Source organism: Gossypium hirsutum, chromosome D08 (assembly GCF_007990345.1).
Source record: "Gossypium hirsutum isolate 1008001.06 chromosome D08, Gossypium_hirsutum_v2.1, whole genome shotgun sequence".
NCBI classification, from domain to species: Eukaryota; Viridiplantae; Streptophyta; class Magnoliopsida; order Malvales; family Malvaceae; genus Gossypium; species Gossypium hirsutum.
The window spans coordinates 14,400,897-14,422,681 of NC_053444.1; the positions used below are offsets into that span (position 1 = coordinate 14,400,897).

General features: G+C 34.9%; 1 protein-coding gene and 1 long non-coding RNA gene across 2 annotated transcripts; both read left to right on the forward strand.

The window, feature by feature from the left end:
• Nucleotides 1-10,790: 10,790 nt before the first annotated feature.
• On the forward strand, nucleotides 10,791-12,864 carry LOC121220276 (uncharacterized). Its single transcript, XR_005917524.1, has 3 exons — nucleotides 10,791-10,966; nucleotides 11,501-12,168; nucleotides 12,586-12,864. It is a non-coding gene; the product is annotated as an uncharacterized lncRNA (long non-coding RNA).
• An 856-nt stretch (nucleotides 12,865-13,720) lies between these two features.
• LOC107907989 (uncharacterized) lies at nucleotides 13,721-16,755 on the forward strand. The gene is made up of 9 exons (XM_016835281.1): nucleotides 13,721-13,734; nucleotides 13,816-13,970; nucleotides 14,091-14,360; nucleotides 14,495-14,601; nucleotides 14,824-15,122; nucleotides 15,763-15,974; nucleotides 16,065-16,277; nucleotides 16,361-16,450; nucleotides 16,598-16,755. Exons 1-9 carry the CDS (start codon nucleotides 13,721-13,723, stop codon nucleotides 16,753-16,755), a joined length of 1,518 nt encoding a protein of 505 aa, XP_016690770.1.
• Nucleotides 16,756-21,785: the final 5,030 nt, after the last annotated feature.

Here is a 21,785-nt window from a genome sequence, read left to right on the forward strand (position 1 = left end):
AGTTGATCCAAAGACACATTTTATTCTGAATTTAAATTTGGTATTCCATAGTTGTTTATTCTTCAAGGTTTTTTTTCTAAATCAATTGGATTGATCACCTAGTTAATTTAGGAATTTTCTTATAATCATCTAAGTTAAAATTTAGTAATCTTATTTCTTAATTAGACTTAGAATTGGTGATAACTAATTCGCTAGCCACTAATTAGAACAACTACGGATTTAATTACATAGAAGCCGCTGGAGGATTTTCTATGGTTAATGTTAGGTGAAGTCTCTCTAGTACCCAATGCATCTTTGATCAATCGAACATAGGGCTGATTAAGGGTAGTTTTCAGTTAAGAATGTTTCTTAATTGGATTAAAACTGGTAGAGGTAGGAAGTCGCTTCGTAAGTGATTTTACAGCCTTGCTATTGAATTGATTTTCTAGGATAATTTTGAGTCACAATTACTTGTGTTTGGTGAATTAAGGAGTCGATAACTAAGCACTCTTTCTATCTATTTGATTCTTAATTTCAAGCATTCTCAATTTAAATTTACCCTCCTTCATTACTTTAATTTCCAGCAAGCAAACATTGAAACAAACCCCCCTTTTGTGTGTGTGTGTAAGGTTTTCATTTAGTTTTATTTTAATTTTCCTCAAATAGATTTAACACAAGCCTCATCTTGGGATCGATCCCCTATTTTCCCTATATTATCAGTTAATATTTGTTGAGTAGTGGAATTAATACGGTGGATGTAATGACAATCTACCAAATTTTGGCGCCGTTGTCGGGGAAGCGACGTCGTCAAATCTATTTGATTTTTAGAACTTATTTTGTGTTCTTGTTTTTGTTTTTGCAACTAGATTTATTCCTTTAGTTTATATTATTAAGGAGCGGGTGGCGAACATCGAAGTCCCCTGCTAGAACCACCCATCAGCAAGATGAAACTTGCAACACTCATGCCGAGATTATTGATTTAGAAGACATCGTATGGCCAACCAGACCTTGAAGCAATTGGTCGCACCTAGCCTCACTGCCCAGCCTTTATCTATCAATTACCCCACCCTTAATAGGCCCTTAAAACTCAACTCGGGACTCCTAAATTTGTTGTCGAAATTTAATGGACTGCCGGGTGAAGATCCATACCAACATATTAATGAATTTATGATCACTTGTTCAACCATGCAGCCGGACGGTATCGAGGAAGAACAAATCAAGCTTCGAGCCTTTCCTTTCTCATTACAAGGATTGGTAAAAGGACTGGTTATATTACATGCTTCCGGGTTCATTCACGACTTGGACAGGGCTGTATAAAGCCTTTCTTGAGAAATTTTTTCCGATATCACGGATATGGTCGATTAGGAAGGAAATTTGTGGGATAAAATAGCTGGTAGGTGAGTCATTATATGAGTATTGGGAGAGATTTAAACGGTTATGTGCAAGCTGTCCGCAACATCAGATTAGTGAGCAGCTCTTGGTACAATACTTTTATAAAGGGTTGACTCCACAAGACTGAGGTATGATTGATACAGCGAGTGGAGGTGCGCTAGTCGACAAAACCCCTGAGCAAGCCCGAAATTTAATTGCTAATATGGCGCAAAACACACAACAATTTGGCCTAAGGAGGGCTGATTCGGGTAGACAAGTGGATGAGGGGCAATCGAGTATGATGGAAGCACAATTAGCTAACTTAATAGCTATGGTGAGTAAGTTAATGACTGGAAGCAATTCGAAAGCTTCACTGTGTGGTATTTGTTGTTTAGAGGGACATACCTCTGATATGTGTCCTATATCGCAAGAAGGGGAAATTAATGTTGTTTTCTCAAATCAAAGAAGGTATGATTCGTATTCAGCCACCTACAATGAAGGATGGAGAGACCACCCTAATTTAAGGTACCAAAACCAAGCCACACCCCTACACCCCAACAACCCCAACAAAACCTAAATGCCGAGACTAAGACTCATGCGATGCTTGAGCAAATGATGAAGATGATGTCCGATCAAAAGAAGGAGACCGATGGGAAATTCTAGGCTCTTGAATCAGCCGTGAAACAATTACAAACTCGAGCTTCTTCGACTGATATTAACCTTGGAAATTTTCAACCTCAAGTAAAAAATTGATTGCCATCACAACCGGTGACAAATCTTAGGGACAATGTTAGTGCAATAACTTTGAGAAGTGGGAAGGAATTGAAACTTATTCTAAAAAAAGTCTGATACAATGATGAAGAGGACGAAACTGAGGTAAAAAAGGTCTGATTCAGTGATAAAATATAGGAGAATTCAGCTATGCCAATGGCTGATATACAACAACCACGAATAGCCCCAAGGGAGGCAGAAAAATCGCACCTACAGTAGCCCACTGTTTCGCGTAACGCAACAAATTTAGAGCAGCAGACGCAGCCCCTTGAGCCGCAAATTGAAGGTGGGTCGAGCACTAATAATCAATAGCGATCTTATGTGTTGAAAGCCCCTTTTCTGCAGCGTTTGAGGAAGGAAAAAGCAGACGATGTCAATGCTAAAATCTTGGAAACTTTCTGTAAGGTACAAGTTAATATTCCATTAATTGATGCAATTAAACAAGTGCCTAGATATGCTAATTTTTTAAAAGAATTATGCACATCTAAAAGAAAATTGATTGGAAATGAGAGAATTAGTTTAGGTGAAAATGTATGCGCAGTATTTCAAAAGAAACTCCCACCTAAGTGAAAAGATCTTGGAATGTTTTTGATACCTTGAAAGATAGGAGACCTTAAACTTGATAGAGCTATGCTCGATTTAGGAGCCTCTATAAATGTCATGCCTAAGAGTATCTATGAAAAGGTACACTTAGGTTCATTAAAAGAAGCGGGATTGATAATTCAACTTGCTGATAGGAGTAATGCCTATCCCATGGCGTCTTAGAAGATGTCCTAGTGCAAGTAAACGAGTTAGTCTTTCCGGCCAATTTTTATGTCTTGGACATGGGACCAAATGTTAGTTCGAGTGATGTACCCCTACTCCTAGGTAGACCTTTTCTTAAGACCTCTAGGAGAAAATTTGATGTACATAGGGGGAACTTAACTATGGAGTTTGATGGTGAGATAATAAAATTTAACATATTTGATGCTATGAGATATCCACTGATATTGATTCTGTGTATGCCCTTGATGTAATTGATAATCTTGTTCAAAATATCTATGAATTAGGAGAGGATGATGAGTTAGAGAGTGTTCTAACTAAAAGTATTTTCGATACCGATATGAATAATCATGAATTTTTTGTTTCTGATTTTTTGATTGATTCAGTTTGTGCATTGACTCTCCTCAATTGACATACTCTAAGCCGATTTTCCCTAGCATTGAGGTGACTGATAAACAAATTCCCTCACAGATTTTGCCACCTAAACTTGAGCTAAAAAGGCTACCCAAAAATTTAAAGTATATCTATTTAGGTGAGAATCAAACTTTTGATAGTGCCGAATACCTTAACCAAAATCCAAGAATCCAAGCTGATTACAGTTCTTAGGGAGCATAGGGAAGCTTTCGGTTGGACACTAGCTGATATTAGGGGACTTAGTACAACCTTGTGCACTCACAAGATAGCCTTAGAACCAAATTCAGCCCCTAAGAGAGACCCCCAACGTCGATTGAATCCACCAATGATGGAGGTGGTTAAGAAAGAAATTTTAAAATGGTTAGAGCTGATGTTATCTATCCTATAGCTGATTTGGAATGGGTAAGTCTGATCCATTTTGTCCCTAAGAAAGGAGGAATCGCAATAGTTACCAATGAGGAAGGGTTAGAAATTCCTACAAGAGTGCAAAACGGTTGGCGGGTTTGCATAGACTATAAGAAGCTAAACAAAGCCACTAAGAAAGACCACTATCCTCTCCCATTCATGGATCAAATGTGAGAAAGGCTAGCTGGTTGTTCACATTTTTGTTTCTTAGATGGCTATTCAGGTTACTTACAGGTTTCAATCGCACTCGAGGATCAAGAAAAGACCACTTTCACTTGCCCATTTGGAACCTATGCCTTCAAGAGAATGCCTTTCAGATTGTCCAATGCACTGGCCACATTTCAAAGAGGTATAATGAGCATTTTTTCAGATTTTATTTCGCATTTTATGGAGGTGCTTATGGATGACTTTACTGTTCATGGTGATTCATTTGATCAACGTTTGCATCAGGCGTTGCATTGATACAAATTTGATATTGAACTTTGAAAAATGTTATTTCATGGTTGAGAAAGGAGTGGTTTTGGATCATGTCGTTTCAGTTAGAGGTTTAGAAGTTGACCGAGCTAAGTTTGAGGTGGTTAAAAACTTACCCCATCCGAGCACTGTAAAAGAAATTCAATCTTTCTTAGGGCATGTAGGTTTCTACGATAGGTTCATCAAGAATTTTTCACAAATATCTTCACCTTTATGTGTATTGCTAGGTAAGTATGTCACGTTTTAATTTAATGAGAATTGTAAAAAATCTTCTGATGGATTGAAACTAAAATTGATCACAACACCTATCATTCAATAATCAATTTATGCATTACCCTTCGAGATTTTATGTGATGCTAGTGATAGGGCTGTTGGTGCGGAACTAGGGCAAAGAAATGGTAGAGATTCCTATGTAATTAGGTATGCTAGTGAGCTATTAAACCCGGCTCAATGCAATTACACCACGACCGAGAAAGAACTCTATGCCATAGTCTTTACCTTAGAGAAATTTAGAGCATACTTGTTAGGAGTTAAAGTCATTGTATTTTCCGATCATAGTGCTCTTAAATACTTGCTGCATAAGAAAGAAGCCAGGCCTAGATTGATTAGGTGGATTTTGCTCTTGCAAGAATTCAACCGAGAGATTAAAGATAAGAAGGGTAAAGAGAACTTTGTGGCTAATCATTTGTGTAGGATAGAGACCGAGGATGTGAGGAGTGAGCCTAGTGATCTATTTCCCGATGAGAGACTTTATAGTGTGTCTACTATTGTACCATGGTATGCCGACATAGTGAACTACTTAGTGATCAAAGAGGTCCCCATGAATGCACCTAGACACTTGAGAGAAAAAATTACAAGTTAAGCCTGATTCTACTTGTGTGATGAGTCATACCTTTGGCGATTTTGTAACGACCAAATGGTTAGGCATTGTGTCGATGATAGTGAGATATAATTAGTGCTTAAGTTTTGTCATTCTCGAGAGGGTGGAGGACATTTTGGACCAAAGAGAATAGCCCATAAGATACTTGAGTATGGGTTATTTTGGCCGACCATTCATAAGGACTCATATACATTTTGTAAAAATTGTGCATCATGTCAAAGAACTGGCAACTTAAGTAGTAAAAATCAAATGCCATTATATAATTTCTATGTTTGTGATATATTTGACGTGTGGGGCATTGATTTTATGGGGCCTTTCCCTTCCTCTTTCGGTTATTTATACATTCTTGTATGTGTTGATTACTTGTCGAAATGGGTAGAAGCATTTCCAACTAGGATTGATAATGCTAAAACCATTGTGAAACTTCTTAAGGCCAACATCTTGAATAGGTATGGTGTACCAAGGGCTATAATTAGTGATAAGGGAACCCAATTTTGTAATCGAACCTTGAGAACTTTACTTGCACAATATAGTCTTACCCATAAGGTATCAACAACTTATCATCCTCAAACCAATGGGCAAGCCGAGAGTAGCAACAAAGAAATTAAGGGAATTTTTGAGAAAATTGTCAAGCCTAATAGGAAAGATTGGAGCGAAAGACTAGATGAAGCATTGTGGGCTATTTGAACAGCCTACAAAACTCCAATAGGGATGTCGCCTTATAGGGTTGTCTTTGGGAAGGCATGTCATATTCCTGTATAAATAGAACATAGGTCATTTTGGGCTGTTAAGCAATGTAATTTGGACTATAGTTTAGCATGGGAAGAGCGCAAATCAAAGTTACAAGAGTTGGAGGAGTTACGCCTAGAGGCATATGACAATTCGGTCATCTACAAAGGTAAGTCGAAAGCATTTCGTGACTCAAAGTTGATTCGCAAAGAATTTAAGGTAGGTGAGAAGGTACTACTATTTAATTCTAAGCTTAAATTGCTTTTCGGTAAGTTAAAATCAAGGTGGCTTGGACCATTTATAATAACTGAAGTGCATCATCATGGGGCAATAGAAATTAGGAGCCTCGAAACTAATAAAATTTTCAAGGTGAATGGTCATAGGATGAAGCATTTCCATAAAGGGGAGCAAGCAGCTTGGATGGAGGAGATCAATCTTGAGAGTCCTTGAGGAATTGCAATGTCGAGCCAATGACATCAAACAAAGGCGCTTGTAGGAGGCAACCCACCAATTTAGAGAAGTTCTTCTTTCATCTTTTACGTTTTTATTGTTTCTTTTCATTAGTAGTTTTTAATTTTCTTTTGCATTAGGGACAATTCAAACATTAAGTATGGGGGAGAATCATTTCATTGATTTTCTAACATATTTGATGTTGATTGTTATGTGTCGATTGGTTGCATTCAATTTTGTTTTCAATTGACTGATTTTGGTGCGAAATAAAAAAATCAATTCCATACTTAATTTTGTACTTTAAAATCAGAATTGGATTAAATTTAGTTTGCTAAATTGACCAATCATGTGGCCCTTGTGAGAAATTTGAGCCTAGAGTGTGAAGTTGGGACATCCATGCCAACTAGTGAGAGCATTATTATTTCTTCATGTAGGATTATTGTTATCAATTGTCAATTACTCTAGAAATTACTTTAGATCTTATTGAGTCTAGTAATACATTGGATCCACATGAACATGATTTAAGAGGTATTAGGATGCAAGCACGTTACCCACATAGACCGACCTTGACACTTATCTCCAATTAGTTAGCCAATTTGAAGTCTTAATACCCCAATTTTATTGATTTACCTCCAGAAATTGAACCAAGCTTGAATGATCTTGACTCACCTTCTCTAGGCTAGTTAATTCAATTGGGAGTTCATCTTGATTTTTAGATTTTATCGAAGGATTGTTGACTGATTAAAGTGCTAATTGGAGTGATTTTTCGCTAAAATTAGAGGCTGATTAGTAATGTAAAAATTAGTAAGTTGTAGCCTCCCTATTATGCAGGGGAATACTCTAATGTAAGGAAGCAATGTGCAATTAAATTGAAGCAAATCTGTCGAATCAAGTGGATGAAAATTGAGATTGTTTAAGTGATGAAGGGCTGATTGATCGAAAAAAGAAAAAGAAAAAGAATCAGAATTATGAATGACGACTTTCAAACGATGAATTTTACTTGCTTAGAGTACTAGCTCCACTGTCCAAATAAATTCCTTCCGTCCTTGTACATTACCTTAGCCCCATTACAACCTTTGTTTAGCCTCAATTATGTTTATGGATTTTAATGCGTTATGTTATAGATAAGGTGGACAAGCAAGCCTATGGTAGTTAATTATTTTCGATTTCAATTTGAGAGTAATGTATTAGCTTAAACACATGCTAAACACCTTTTCGATGAGGATTGATCAAGGAAGCACTCTTAATTTTTGATTATTTTGGAGTTCGTTTTTAAATAGTTTATATATATCATTGTGACTTTGAAACAAATTTTCTCTTATGATGAACCGAAATTCATGATTGTCGATTTCAAAATTTATTCTGAGCATGAAAAGGTGCAACACTCTGGATTCGATTTGATTTCTTGGAATCTAGCATGATATTTTTTTTTGTGTTTCGATTCTCAAATCTTTGAAATTGCTCGAGGACGATCAATAGCTTAAGTATGGGGGAGTTTGTTAAGTTCAATTTTGAGCTTAACTTATTCCACTAATTACCTTAATTATTGATGAATTCTTAATCAATTGGTTTCTAATTAGCTCAGTTTACATTAAATGTATCTTATGCCTTGCTAATTTATTTTCGTTCCAATTCGATGATTTAATGTTGTTTTAACTCATGGTGCAAGGTAGGTACATTTAGGTGGTTCAAATGAACCCAATTGGGAATCCAATTCCCACGAATGGAGCTGATGGATAGAGCTTATCATATGCTGATTTTGAAATTAAATTTGACTTGGTAAAAATGCAAAGCCGAATTAAACAAGTCAACTACAAAAGACCTTGAAATAAGAGCAATATTCAGTCCAATTTGCAGGTGAATGAAGTTGAAATTGTGCGATCAGTCAGCAAGGGAATCAGATTTGACTTTGATTTTAATTCCCGTTCCCCTAGCTATGACCGACCCTAGTGTGTAAAATAAAGAATCCAATTCAGCCTTTGAGTAATTAAATTGGAGTGAAACTCTAATTGGCTTGAGCTTATTTTGTGCGATAGGATGAGCAAAAATTATGGGGATTAGATTAGATTTTTTGATTCTGATTTCCTTACCTGATTTGAGGCTGATTTTATCCCATAAAAAAAGAGGATGACTCCTACCAACAGGGGGCAAACAGAGTGAGAATAACTAGCAAGGGGAGGACAGAAATTGGAGAGAAAAATTGAAAGAGAGGATCAAGTAATTCAGCAAGCACAAGCACCTCTAATCAATGTAGCAAGTGCCGATCAAGGAGCTGAAAATTAGTCCAAGAGTTCATCAACTTTGGTGGAGGGAAGGTCGACAATTACAGTAGTATTTCTAAACAAGATTGATTCAAAATTCACTATGTTTTCAATTAATTTTTGCTTTGATTTATTTACTATGAGTGGCTAAATTTCTTTTGCTTAGTTAGACACTTATGAAGTCAAATACAAGTTGATCCAAAGACACATTTTATTCTGAATTTAAATTCGGTATTCCATAGTTGTTTATTCTTCAAGATTTTTTTCTAAATCAATTGGATTGATCACCTAGTTAATTTAGGAATTTTCTTATAATCATCTAAGTTAAAATTTAGTAATCTTATTTCTTAATTAGACTTAGAATTGGTGATAACTAATTCGCTAGCCACTAATTAGAACAACTACGGATTTAATTACATAGAAGCCGCTGGAGGATTTTCTATGGTTAATGTTAGGTGAAGTCTCTCTAGTACCCAATCCATCTTTAATCAATATAACATAGGGCTGATTAAGGGTAGTTTTCATTTAAGAACGTTTCTTAATTGGAATAAAACTGGTAGAGGTAGGAAGTCTCTTCGTAAGTGATTTTATAGCCTTACTATTGAATTGATTTTCTAGGATAATTTTGAGTCACAATTACTTGTGTTTGGTGAATTAAAGAGTCGATAACTAAGCACTCTTTCTATCTATTTGATTCTCGATTCTAAGCATTCTCAATTTAAATTTACCCTCGTTCATTACTTTAATTTCTAGCAAGCAAACATTGAAACAAACCCCCCTTTTGCGTTCGTGTGTGCGGTTTGCATTTAGTTTTATTTCAATTTTCCTCAAATAGATTTAACACAAGCCTCCTCGTGGGATTGATACCCTATTTGTCTTATATTACCAGTTAATATTGGTTGAGTAGTGAAATTAATTCGGTGGATGTAACGACAATCCACCAAAATTGGTAGATGAAAGTGAAGAAAATTAGAAGAAAAGAGAAGGACAGTGTGGAAGATGAGAAAGAAATGGAAGTGAGGAAAATGGGAAGAAACTCTGAACAGAAAAAGGTAATTTTTCATACAAACCATACTTATATTCAATAAATTGAATTAAAAATATTGAAAATGAAATGTATAAAATGTGTATTTTAATCTAAATTATTGAAATAGAAAGTATGTAATGAAGCATGACATGTAGAAACTTGAAATACTAAGCTTTCAAGTAAGAAATAATATGATGTATGCTGTAAAAAATATTAAGAATGAAGAAATGAGTATGTTGTCTAAACTTAAACATGAGTGAAGAAATTGAATATAAATCAAAGGTTTAATGACTATGTATGATTAAATGAAAATAATGTAAAGAACCATGGAAAAAGTAGAGAAATTTACTAAAAACAATTTTGGACAGTAGATGTGACTCTACTTTGAAAATTCACCAAAAATTTTAGAGATTAAATCAAATATGAAATTAGAGCTTAATGATTCTAGTTTTTCATAGAAGAAACCGTTCAATCAATGAAATTGTAGATTGTGAGATATAATAATTTTTGTGAGACAACATCAGAATAATTTTGGGTTCCCCTTTTTTGACTTTGAAAAATAATTATAAATTGTAAAAAAGTTAGGAGATTAAATTTATATGCCAGAAATATTAATGAGGTCACTTTCAAGAGAAACAAATGGTAACATAATATGAGATTTGTACTGAAAGATATTTATTTTTTAGTCAAAAAGGGGTCAGAGATGGCTAGCAATAGAACATGAGAAGGTTTGAGGAAAAATCCATATTAATTAGCTTATGTGGTGTAAGGCCCTACAAGTAGGTCTAGTAGTTTCGGGTAAGTTTACCAGGTTTCGAATAAAAATTAGGAGTTAATCAAGTTTATTAGTAATTTTTTTCTTAGTTAGTTAGCTTAATTTCATTTACAAATCGGGAAATAATAATCAAGAAAATAAAAATACTTTTAGAAAAATTAATTTTATAGTTGTAAATAATTTTTGGGTAAAATAAATATTTGGGTCAAATTGAAATTGAAAAATAAATTCAAACGAAAGTTGAATTGAGAGATTTTAAAATATTAATTGCATAGGACCATTTTGCAAAATAAGAAAAATATTTGAGTGGTTTCATGGAAAATTACCCATATTTTCAGAATTTTGGAAGGAAAGGATTATTTAGTAAACTAAGGGAATTGTGGGAGTGCCCTAATGGCAATTTCCCCAATTTTTGGAAATCTGTTGGGGGTTATTCAATGCAAAAATGATGCAGCCTTCTCACTTCACACACAATTCTCATATGATTTCTAAGCATTTTCTCTTGTTTTCTTTTTCATTTTTGAATTCCACATACCAAAGATTAGATCTCATCTTTTATTCTCTCAAAATTCTCCAGAAAAGATTTCCAAAGTTAAGAAAAAACTCATCTAAGTTCTTCGAAGATCTTGATCCAATCTTCAATATTGGTGATTTCAGATTGATTGAAGGTATTTTTTTTAACTCTAAATTCATTCTAAGGTTGTTTTAATCATTATTTTTTTTATCTAAATTGATTAAAATGGTTTGTCAAATATTTATCTCTTAGCTCTTGAACATGAGATCCATTAATGGTAAATTCATGGTTTTGAGTTGTAATCCAAGTTTAACTGGATATTTAAGATCAAATCATGTTTACTAAGAGGTTTTTTTATCAGAAAACAAAAGATGAAACTCGTTTGGTTGATCAATTTTGACAAATCTGTTTTTTTAACCAAGAATATGAGTTGATTTTCAAGAAATTTATGAAACGGTTTGTTTGATGAAACTGATGCTTAGGTTATGTGTTGGTAGATTAAGGATGATGTTTAGAAATGATTTTTGGTGCAGATAAGATCATTTAGGGGACGAAATTTGTGTTTCGACTAGATCGTGAGTTTTTTATAATGTAGATTAGAAAGGCATTTCAGATTTGTGTAGTTCATGATTTTTCAATTTTCTTATTGTTAATGATAACTTGTTACATGTATTTACCACTGCCTAAGATCGACATCGAGGATGGCCCACTGCTAATCAGAATTAAGGTCCAAACACAACAACTTGATACACTTTCGCTTGATAAGCAAAGTGTGAATGTGAGTGGTTTTTAAAGGCAATTGGTAAGCATGCCTATTTACATTTTGCATTGAGGTTTCAAATTTTTATTCTAGTCATTCAATTGTATCTAAAATGGTTTAGATTTCAAAATTGATTTTAATTTTGTGAAAGCATATTTCAAAATGATTTATGGAAACTATGAATAGAGTGTTTGATATGGTTGATTTGAATTGTATTGATTAATAATTGGAGCATGGACTACTGTATAATAAAGAACTTGATGATGTGTTTATAGTTGGTTTTAGATCCCTAGACAAAGACACTTATTGAGCTTATCTATGTTGATGTTAAAATTGCTAAGTTACATACTTTGAATTTATTTTTTATATGCTGAATTAAATGCTTAAATATCAGTGTTTATGCTTGGTGTGTTTGGTTATATTGACAACATTGCATGGTGGATCCATTGGATATAGAAGGCATGCCATCAGATTAATGAGTACTCACTACTACATGTGTTATTTGTGAGCATATGGCTGTAGGAGTATTGACTTTGCTGGAGTGAATAAGGGAGTGTAGAGCCTTTTCTCTCCAATCAATCATTGGCGATTTCAAGGTAATATAAGGGAGTGTGTGGCTACGCCCCACTCAACCAGATTATTGTATTCGATATTTGAGAGATTTAAGATACGTTTATCCAATGCCAATATAAGTGTGTGTTTATATTTTTCCATGGATGTCATTTGCCAATATAAGTGTGTGTTTGTTAAATATATTATGTTTTCGTATGTCATACTGAATGTGATTTTTACCCATGGAATAACATGTGGATTTATGATGTTATGATGATGCATTGCTGCTAGAAATTTCAATCAATTGAATGCCATCATTGAGCGTGAAATATAATTGAAACTGTGGATCATATACCTAAAATTGGATACATGATTTGCCTTGGTTTAAGTATGTCTTTTGTGAGATTTACTTGTTGAATTTATGGTCATTCACTAAGTTTTTTCAGCTCACACCCTCACAGTTTTGTGTAGAGTTTTTCTAGCTTTCGGGAGTCGAGGAGCAAGGGCAAGCTTGGTCCAAGTTTAATGCTACTTGGTAGTATAGATTAAGGACTTTTCTATAAATACAATAGAAGGCATTATGACACTCAATTGGGATAATTTGATACACTTGTAATGGATGTTTGAGACTTACATTTGGATATTAATTTTGAGATGTTATATTTGTTTTTTTTTATTTGGTTTTATGGTTCAATGTTGAGTGTAGTGTTCTATGTTGCTAAGTGATAACATAGTGATTGAAAATATGGTGATTGGAGCATGAAATTTTCACTAATACATTTTAATTATAGTTTGTTAAGGACTGGATAGCTTTGTCACTAAGGTAAGTCCATTGTATGTTTTAATTGTTGTTTGTTAAGCATGATGTTGAATGTTTAAATTATTATAAGCATGTTGTTTATTAGTTGTAATTAGATTAATTATTGTTGTATGTATGATTAAGGTAATAAAACTTAGCTAATATAGCCTTAATTAATAAAAAATTTAAGGAAAAATGGCTCATTAAAAAGAAGTTCAAGGGTTTCATAAATTGAATATAAAAAAGTTGGTAATTGTTTAGAATTAAAATAGGGTTTGTTTAGCTTTAAGTGGTGAAATGACCTAAATACCCTTAGGGTTAAAATGGTTCACAAATCGCTTCCGCAAAAAGATTAGATAATTATTAGTTAGAATTGAGGTTTTATAAGGTTGGGGTGTGCTTTAGGTGATTTTGTGCTGGAGAGTCACTTTGGTGACTAATGTGTTGCTTTGGATTCTGGCCAATCCATTCTAGTCGAGTTTGGGGTGTTATATTTGGAAATTCTATAAATTTTATGGTAAAAATTTCTTTGATTCTAGTTTCAAAAACAACAAGAGGATCCTAATTTCGTGTTTTGTAGAAAAAGATAAAAATAATTTAGTGACTATTACTCGAAAGGACAGTTTTACTAAGAGTATATATGTGATTCGTGTAATCATAATTAATGTTACATGAAAGCATGTTTTATTAATGTACAATAAGAATTTGTAGTGGAGCGGAGTAGGAGGGAAAAATAGTAGAAGGTTGAAATATTATGAGACAATAAGTGAATAATGGTTATTTGAAGTGTTAGTGAAATGTTAGATGAAATGTTAGTTAATAAATTGAAGTATTATGTTGAAGGATATATTGATTGGATTAACTAAATTGTGAAATGTATAAACTATTTTAGCCAGTATGCGCCTGGGTTGGTGGCTCAAGAGGTTAGTCGTTGTAAGAGGTTCAACTTTGGACTGAACCGGGATATTAAGTTGTATCTAGTAGCGCAATCTATTGGGGTCTTCGATGAGTTAGTTGAGAATGCTCGAGCTTTAGATGAGACCTTGGGTAAGTAGCCCAAATCTGTTACTGTCGGGATTTTTAGGAGGTCATCAGAATCTACCAGTAGATCTATCTGAAAGTCTGAGAGAGGTCGTTTTGGGAGGTCTGGATGACGATTTGTTGTAGGCCAGGGTCCGGTTAGGCAAGCCTCAAGAGTTGAGATTGGCATGGGTGGACATGCTATGTTGCCATTGCGCGAGCATTGTAACCATAGACATCTTGGAGAGTGTTGGAGGGTGACGGGTGCCTGTATTGCTTGTGGATCGATGGAGTACTATATTAAAGATTGTACTGATAGGGTAGTTATGGCTAGAGACCAGTCTGCTGCTGCTATCGTTGTTGCTATACGTGCTCCGGCTCGAGGGAGGGGCCACGCAAAAGTGATGGTGGTAGAAGGTTTTGTCAGAGAGGAGTTACTTGAGTTGAGACTGGAGGTCCAACTACAATATAGGCAGTTAGAGAGCCCCAGACTAAAGATGCCATAGACATCATCACAGATACATTCACACTATAGTCTTTTCCTCTTCTAGTTTTAGTAGATTCTAGTGCTACGAGATCGTTTATTCTGAGAGATGTAGCTAAAGAGTTGGGAATTTCTGTAGAGACACCTAGGTTGGGTGTTACTGTGAGGAGTCTGGTGGGTGATAGTGTAGTAGTTGATCGGGTTTATCGACGTTGTCCTCTGATGGCTTAGGGACAATTGTTTCCTATAGATCTTTTAGAGTTGCCGTTCTGGGGATTTGATGTTTTCCTTGGGATGGATTGGTTGATCGAGCATCGGGCGAAGGTCGACTATGAGGCAAAGCTGGTGACGCTTTGATGTATTGATGGCTCTGAAATTGTTGTTGTTGTTGGACAGAGGTCTGAGTTGCTCTCCAATGTGTTTTCTGCGCTTGGAGCCGAGAAGCTAGTTCGAAAAGGTTACGAAGCTTATCTAGCTTATATCCTGAATACTGATAGTAGCGAGTTGAGGTTGGATGAGATTCGTGCAGTCTGTGATTTTTTGGATATTTTTCGTAAGGAGAAGCCTTGTATTTTGTTGGATAGAGAAGTTGAGTTTGGTATTGAGTTCTATCCTGGTACAGTTCCAGTCTCAATTGTGCCTTACCGTATGGCACCTAAGGAGTTGAAAGAGTTGAAGCTCCATTTGCAGGAGTTGTAGGACTGAGGTTTCATTCAACATAGTGTGTCATCATGGGGAGCATCGGTTGTATTTGAGAAGACGAACGATGGGACTTTGAGGTTGTGCATTGATTATTGCCAGCTGAATAAGTTGACCATCAAGAATAAGCACCCACTTCCGAGGATTGATGATTTGTTTAATTAGTTTCAGGGAGCTTTGATTTTCTCGTAGATTGATTTGAGATCTAGGTATTATCAATTGAAGGCAAATGATGCGGATGTTATGAAGACGACGTTTAGGACTCATTATGGGCATTTTGAGTTTCTTGTCATGCCATTCGGGTTGACGAGTGCACCTGCCCCATTTATGGACATGATGAACCGTGTATCCCACTCATATTTGATCGGTTTGTTGTGGTTTTTATAGATGATATATTAGTATACTCTCGATCGAAGGATGAGCACGACAAGCATTTGAGGGTGGTTCTTTAGATCTTCAGGGATAAACAACTGTATGCCAAACTGAGTATATGTGAATTCTGGATTTGAGAGGTGGTTTTTCTTGGACATGTCGTTTCAGCCGAGGGTATTCGGGTTGATCCGAAAAAGATATAGGCGATCTTGGATTAGAAGTTGCCAAGGTCAATGTCTAAGGTTAGGAGTTTTTTGGGCTTAGTTGGTTATTATCGTCATTTTATCGAGGGTTTTTGTGTATTGCTGCTCCATTGACGAAGTTGCTATGGAAGAATATTGCTTTCGAGTGGACTGATGAAAGGCAAAGGACTTTTGGAAAGCTGAAGTTGTTTCTGACTGAAGCACCTATACTGACACAACCAGAGCCTGGTAAGGAGTATGTTGTTTTCAGTGATGCTTCTTACACGGGATTGGGTAGTATGTTGATGTAGAAGAGAAAGGTAGTTGCTTAAGCATCGAGGCAGTTGAAACTGTACGAGTGTAACTATCCAACCCATGATCTAGAGTTGGCTGCCGTAGTCTTTGCACTTCAGATTTGGCATCATTATCTGTATGGTGAGAGGTGTGTGATCTACACCGATCACACGAGTCTTAAGTATCTCCTTACCCAGAAAGAGCTGAACTTGAGACAGAGGCATTGGATTGAGCTGCTGAAGGACTATGATTGTGTGAGTGAGTATCATCCGGGAAAGGAGAAAGTTGTTGCTGATACCTTGAGTTAGAAGTCCTTGGTTGACTTGAGGACGGTGTTTGCAAAGTTGTCGGTTTTCAATGATGGTGGTTTGTTTGTAGTTGCACAGCAAATTCAAGAGAAACAACATTGGATTTGATGCATCGTATCCATCAAGTTGAGTTAGGTGTTCTTAGAGATTTTCGTCTTAATGCTAATGGTATCCTTTTCTTTAAAGATTAGATGTGTGTTTCGATGGACGGGGATCTGAGGCATATGATTCTTACCAAGCCTCATAGGATTATATGTTATGTATAACAACAGGAACAAGATGTATCAGGATCTTTGAGTTTTTTTTGGTTGCCAGGGTTGAAAAAGGATGTAGCTGATTTTGTTGGTAGATGTTTAGTTTCCCAGAGGGTTAAAGCTGAGCATCAACGTCCGTTTGGGTTACTTCAGCCGGTCAATATTTCAGAGTGGAAATGGAGCAAATCACAATGGATTTCGTTTCTGGATTATCATTGACTCCATCTTGAAAGGATTTAGTTTGAGTGATAGTGGATCGGTTTACGAAGTGTACGCGTTCCTTGCCTGTGTGTACGACTTTCATGTTTAGTAGTTGGTCGAGCTTTACGTTAGGCAGATTGTTAGATTGCATGGAGCTTCAGTTTCTACCATATCAGATAGAGATCCACGGTTCATATCGAGGTTTTGGAAGGCGTTGCATGAGGCTTTGGGTTTGAAGCTTCACTTCAGTTCAACGTATCATTCGTAACCAAATGGTCAGTCTGAGAAGGTGATCTAGATTCTCGAGGATATGCTTCGAGTTGTGCTATTAATTTTGGTGACAGTTTTGAGTGAGATTTGTCATTGGCTGAGTTCGTGTACAATAATAGTTATCACAGGAGTATTCAGATGGCTCCATTTGAGGCACTTTATGGTAGGAAGTGTAGGACTCCACTATGTTGGTCTAACATGGAAGAGAAGAGGATTTGGGTCCAGATTTGGTTCGTGAGATCGAGGATAAGGCGAAACTTACCTGTGAGGGGTTGCAAGTTGCTTTAGACAGGTAGGAATCTTATGCTGACTTGAGACGTTGAGATATTGAGATATCGAGTATCAGGTTGGTGATAAGGTGTTTCTGAAGGTCTCACCTTGGAAGAAGGTTTTGAGGTTCGGGTGAAAGTGTAAGCTTAGTCCGAGGTTCATTGGCCCATATGAGGTGACTGAGCGGATTGGACCGATGGCTTATTGTCTTCTGTTGCCACCTAAGCTTGAGCGCATACATGATGTCTTCCATGCTTCGGAGGTATAGATCGATCCCTTCCCATGTTGTTACCATTGAGGAGATTGAGGTTTGATCCGGCCTTTCATATGAGGAGGAACTGATTACAATCTTAGACCATGAGGTCAAGGTGCTACACAGTAAAACAATTTTATTGGTGAATTTTTTGTGGCGCAACCATAATACTAACGAAGCTACTTAGAAGCTGGAAGATATCATGAGGAGTTAGTACCCGTATTTGTTCGGTTCAGGTAAATTTTGGAGATGAACTTTCTTTTAAATGGGAGAGTTGTAAGCCCTAAAAAATAGGTCTTGTAGTTTCGGGTAAGTTTATTGAGTTCCGAGTCAAAATAAGGAGTTAATCGGGTTTATTAGTAATTATTATTATTAGTTGGCTTAATTTCATTTAAAAATCAAGAAATAATATTCTGAAAAATAAAAATATTTTTAGAAAAATTAATTTTATAGTTTTAAATAACTTTTGGGTAAAATAAATATTTTGGGTCAAACTAGAATTGAAAAATAAATTAAAATGGGGGATTAATTGAGATAATTTAAAATATTAATTGCGTAGGACAATCTTGCAAAGCAAATGAATTATTTGAGTGGCTCAATGGCAAATTACCAATATTTTTGGAATTTTGGAAGGAAAGGATTATTTAGTAAAACAAGGGAATCGTGGGACTCGCCTGATGGCAATTTCCCCAATTTTTGGAAATTAGGTGGGGGTTTTTCAGTTCAAAAATGTTGCAGCCTCCTCACTTCACGCACAATTCTCGCCCGATTTCTAAGCATTTTCTCTCATTTTTCTTTTTCATTTTTGAAGTCTACATATCAAAGATTAGATCTTATCTTTTATTATCTCAAAATTCTCCAAAAAAAGATTTCCAAAGTTGAGAAGAAACTCATCTGAGTTCTTTAAAGATCTTGATCCAATCTTCAATATTAGTGATCCATATCGATTGAAGGTATTTTCTCAACTCTAAATTCATTCTAAGGTTGTTTTAATCATTATTTTCTATCTAAATTGATTAAAATGGTTTTTCAAATCTTGATCTCTTAGCTCTTGAACATGAGATTCATTAATGGTGAATTCATGGTTTTGAGTTGGAATTCAAGTTTAAATGGATGTTTAAGTTAAAATCATGTTTATTAAGAGGTTTTTGATCAGAAAACAAAACATCAAACTATTTCGATTGATCAATTTTGACAAATCTATTTTTTAACTAAAAGCGTGAGTTGATTTTCTAAAAAATTATGAAATGGTTTGTTTGATGAAATTGATGCTTAGGTTTTGTGTTGATAGACTAGGAAAGATGTTTAGAACATGAGACGGTCATTTGGGGGCTAAAATTTCTATTTTGTTAGATCGTGAGTTTTTTGTATGGTAGACTGAAGAGGCGTTTCAGATCTGTCTAGTTCATGATTTTTCGATGTTCTTATTGCTACTGATAGCTTGTAACATGTATTTTACCTTAGTTTATGATGCATATTGAAAAGGGGCTACTGCTAGTTTGAATTGAGATCCAAACATAGCAACTTGATACACTTTGGCTTGATAAACAAAGTGTGGACGTGAGTGGTTTTTAAAGGCAATTGGTAAACATGTATGTTTACATTCTAAATTGAGGTTTTGAATTGTGTTTCTAGTGATTCAATTGTATCCCAAATGGTTTAGATTTCAAAATTGATTTTAATTTTACGAAAGTATATTTCTAAATGATTTATGGAAACTGTGAATAGAGTGTTTGATATGGTTTATTTGAATTGTATTGATTAATAATTGGAGCATGGATTACTATATTAGAGCACTTGATAATGAGTTTATAGTTGGTTTTAGATCCATGGACAAAGACACTTATTGAGCTTATCTATGTTGATGTTTAAATTGCTAAGTGACATTTTTTAAATTAAATTTTTATATCCTGAATTAAGTGCATAATTATCAGTGTTTATGCTCGGCTTGTTTGGTTATATTGGTAACATTGCATGGTGGATCCATTGGATATAGATGGCATGTCATAAGATTAGTGAGTACTCACCACTATAGGAGTTATTTGTGAGCATATAGCTCTAGGAGTACTAATTTTGTTAAAGTGAATAAGGGAGTGTTGAGCCTTTTTTCTCCAGTCAATCATTGGCGATTTCGAGGTGACATAAGGGAGTGTGTGGCTACACCCCACTCAACTGGAGTATTGTATTCGATATTTGGGAGATTGAAGATCTGTTTATCCAATGCATTATCACATGTTTATATTTTGCCATGGTTGTCATTTGTCAATATAAGTGTGTTTTTGTTAAATATATTATGTTTTCATATGCCAAAATAAATGTGATTTTTACTCATGAAATAACATGTGGATTTATGATGTTATGATGTTACATTGCTACTGGAAATTTCAGTCAATTGAATGCCATAATTGAGAGTGAAAATATAATTGAAACTATGGATCATATACCTGAAATTTGATACATGATTTGCCTTGGTTTAAGTATGTCTTTGGTGTGATTTACTTATTGAAATTAGGGCCATTCACTGAGCTTTTTCAGCTCACACCCTCACAACTTTGTGTAGAGTTTTTCTAGCTTTGGGGAGTCGAGGAGTAAGGGCAAGGCTGGTCCAAGTTTAAGGCTACTTGGTAGTCTACATCAAGGACTTTTCTATAGTTGCATTAGAATGCATTGTGGCAATCAATTAGGATAATTTGATACACTTGTAATGAATGTTTAAGACTTACATTTGCATATTAATTTTTAGATGTTATATATATAGTTTTTTATGTTTAGTTTTATGGTTAAATGTTGAATGTATTATTGTATGTTGCTAAATGATAACATGGTGATTGAAAATATGGTGATTGAAGCCTATAATTTTCACTCATACATTTTAATTGTAGTTTGTGAAGGAGTGGATAGCTTTGTGACTAAGGTAAGTCCATTGTATGTTTTAATTGTTGTTTGTTAAGCATGATTTTGAATGTTTAAATTATTATACACATGTTGTCTATTAGTTGCAATTAAAATAATTGGAGTTGTATGTGTGATTAAGGTAATAAAACTTAACTAAAATAGCCTCAATGAATAAACGAATTAAGGAAAACGACTAATTAAGAAGAATTTTAAGGGTTTCATAAATTGAATATCAGAAAATTAGGAATCATTTAGAATTAAAATAGGGTTCGTTTAGCTTTAAATGGTGAACTGACCTAAATACCCTTAGGGTTAAATCCCTAAAGGAATTTACAAATAGCTTCCGCAAAAAGATTAGATAGTTATTAGTTAGAATTGAGGTGTTATAAGGTTAGGTGTGCTTTAGGTGATTTTGTGTTGGAGAGTCACTTTGGTGACTAATGTGTCACTTTGGATTCAAGCCGATACGTTTTGGTCGGGTTTGGGGTGTCACATTTGGAAGTTCTACAAATTTTATGGTAAAAATTTCATTGATTCTAGTTTCAAAAAAACAAAAGGATCCTAATTTCAAGTTCTATAGAGAAAGATAAAAATAATTTAGTGACTATTACTCGAAATGACAGTTTTACTAAGAATATACATGTGATTCGTGTAATCATAATTAATGTTACATGAAAGCATGTTATATTAAAAGCTAAAGAATCTTATTAGTGTACAATAAGAATATGTAGTGGACTGGAGTGGAGTGGAGTAGGAGGGGAAAAATAGTAGAAGGGTTGAAATATTATGAAGTTGTTATAAGTGTTGGAATGACTAATACATATGAGAAGTTTAAAAGAACTTATGAGATAATAAGTGAATAATGGTTATTTGATGTGTTATTGATATGTTAGATAACATGTTAGTTAATAAATTAAAGTATTGTATTGAAGGATATATTGATTGGATTAACTAAACTGTGAAATGTATAAACTATTTTAGCTCATAAATAGCTCTATTCTAATTTCAATTGATACTATAGGAGTGAAATGGTCTGCAATAATCAAATAATATGAAAAATCAATCTAAAATTTCTTTAGTTGTTTCGGCAACTAATGTGACATACCAATACCTTAGCCTGGTGATCGGGTCAAGTATGAGGGTGGCACATTGACTTTCCAGTGAGTAAAATTCAAACATCAAGTTCCCTTTGGGTTGCTTTAACCTATTTCAACTCCCAAGTGGAAATGAAAACAAATTGCAATGGATTTTTTTGTTAGTCAGCCAACTTAGTTGAAAAAAGGAAATGTCATTTAAGTAATAGTTGGCCAATTAACGAAATCTGCTCATTTTCTAGTAGTAAGAATAAATTGGTCACTCC

What these genes read in the sequence shown, in the direction of transcription:
- LOC107907989 (XM_016835281.1), top strand. An exon ending in TGCTTCTTACACGGGATTGG is followed by an intron (nt 15,975 to 16,064) that starts GTAGTATGTTGA and finishes CCCATGATCTAG; the next exon opens with AGTTGGCTGCCGTAGTCTTT. An exon ending in AGTTGTTGCTGATACCTTGA is followed by an intron (nt 16,278 to 16,360) that starts GTTAGAAGTCCT and finishes GTAGTTGCACAG; the next exon opens with CAAATTCAAGAGAAACAACA.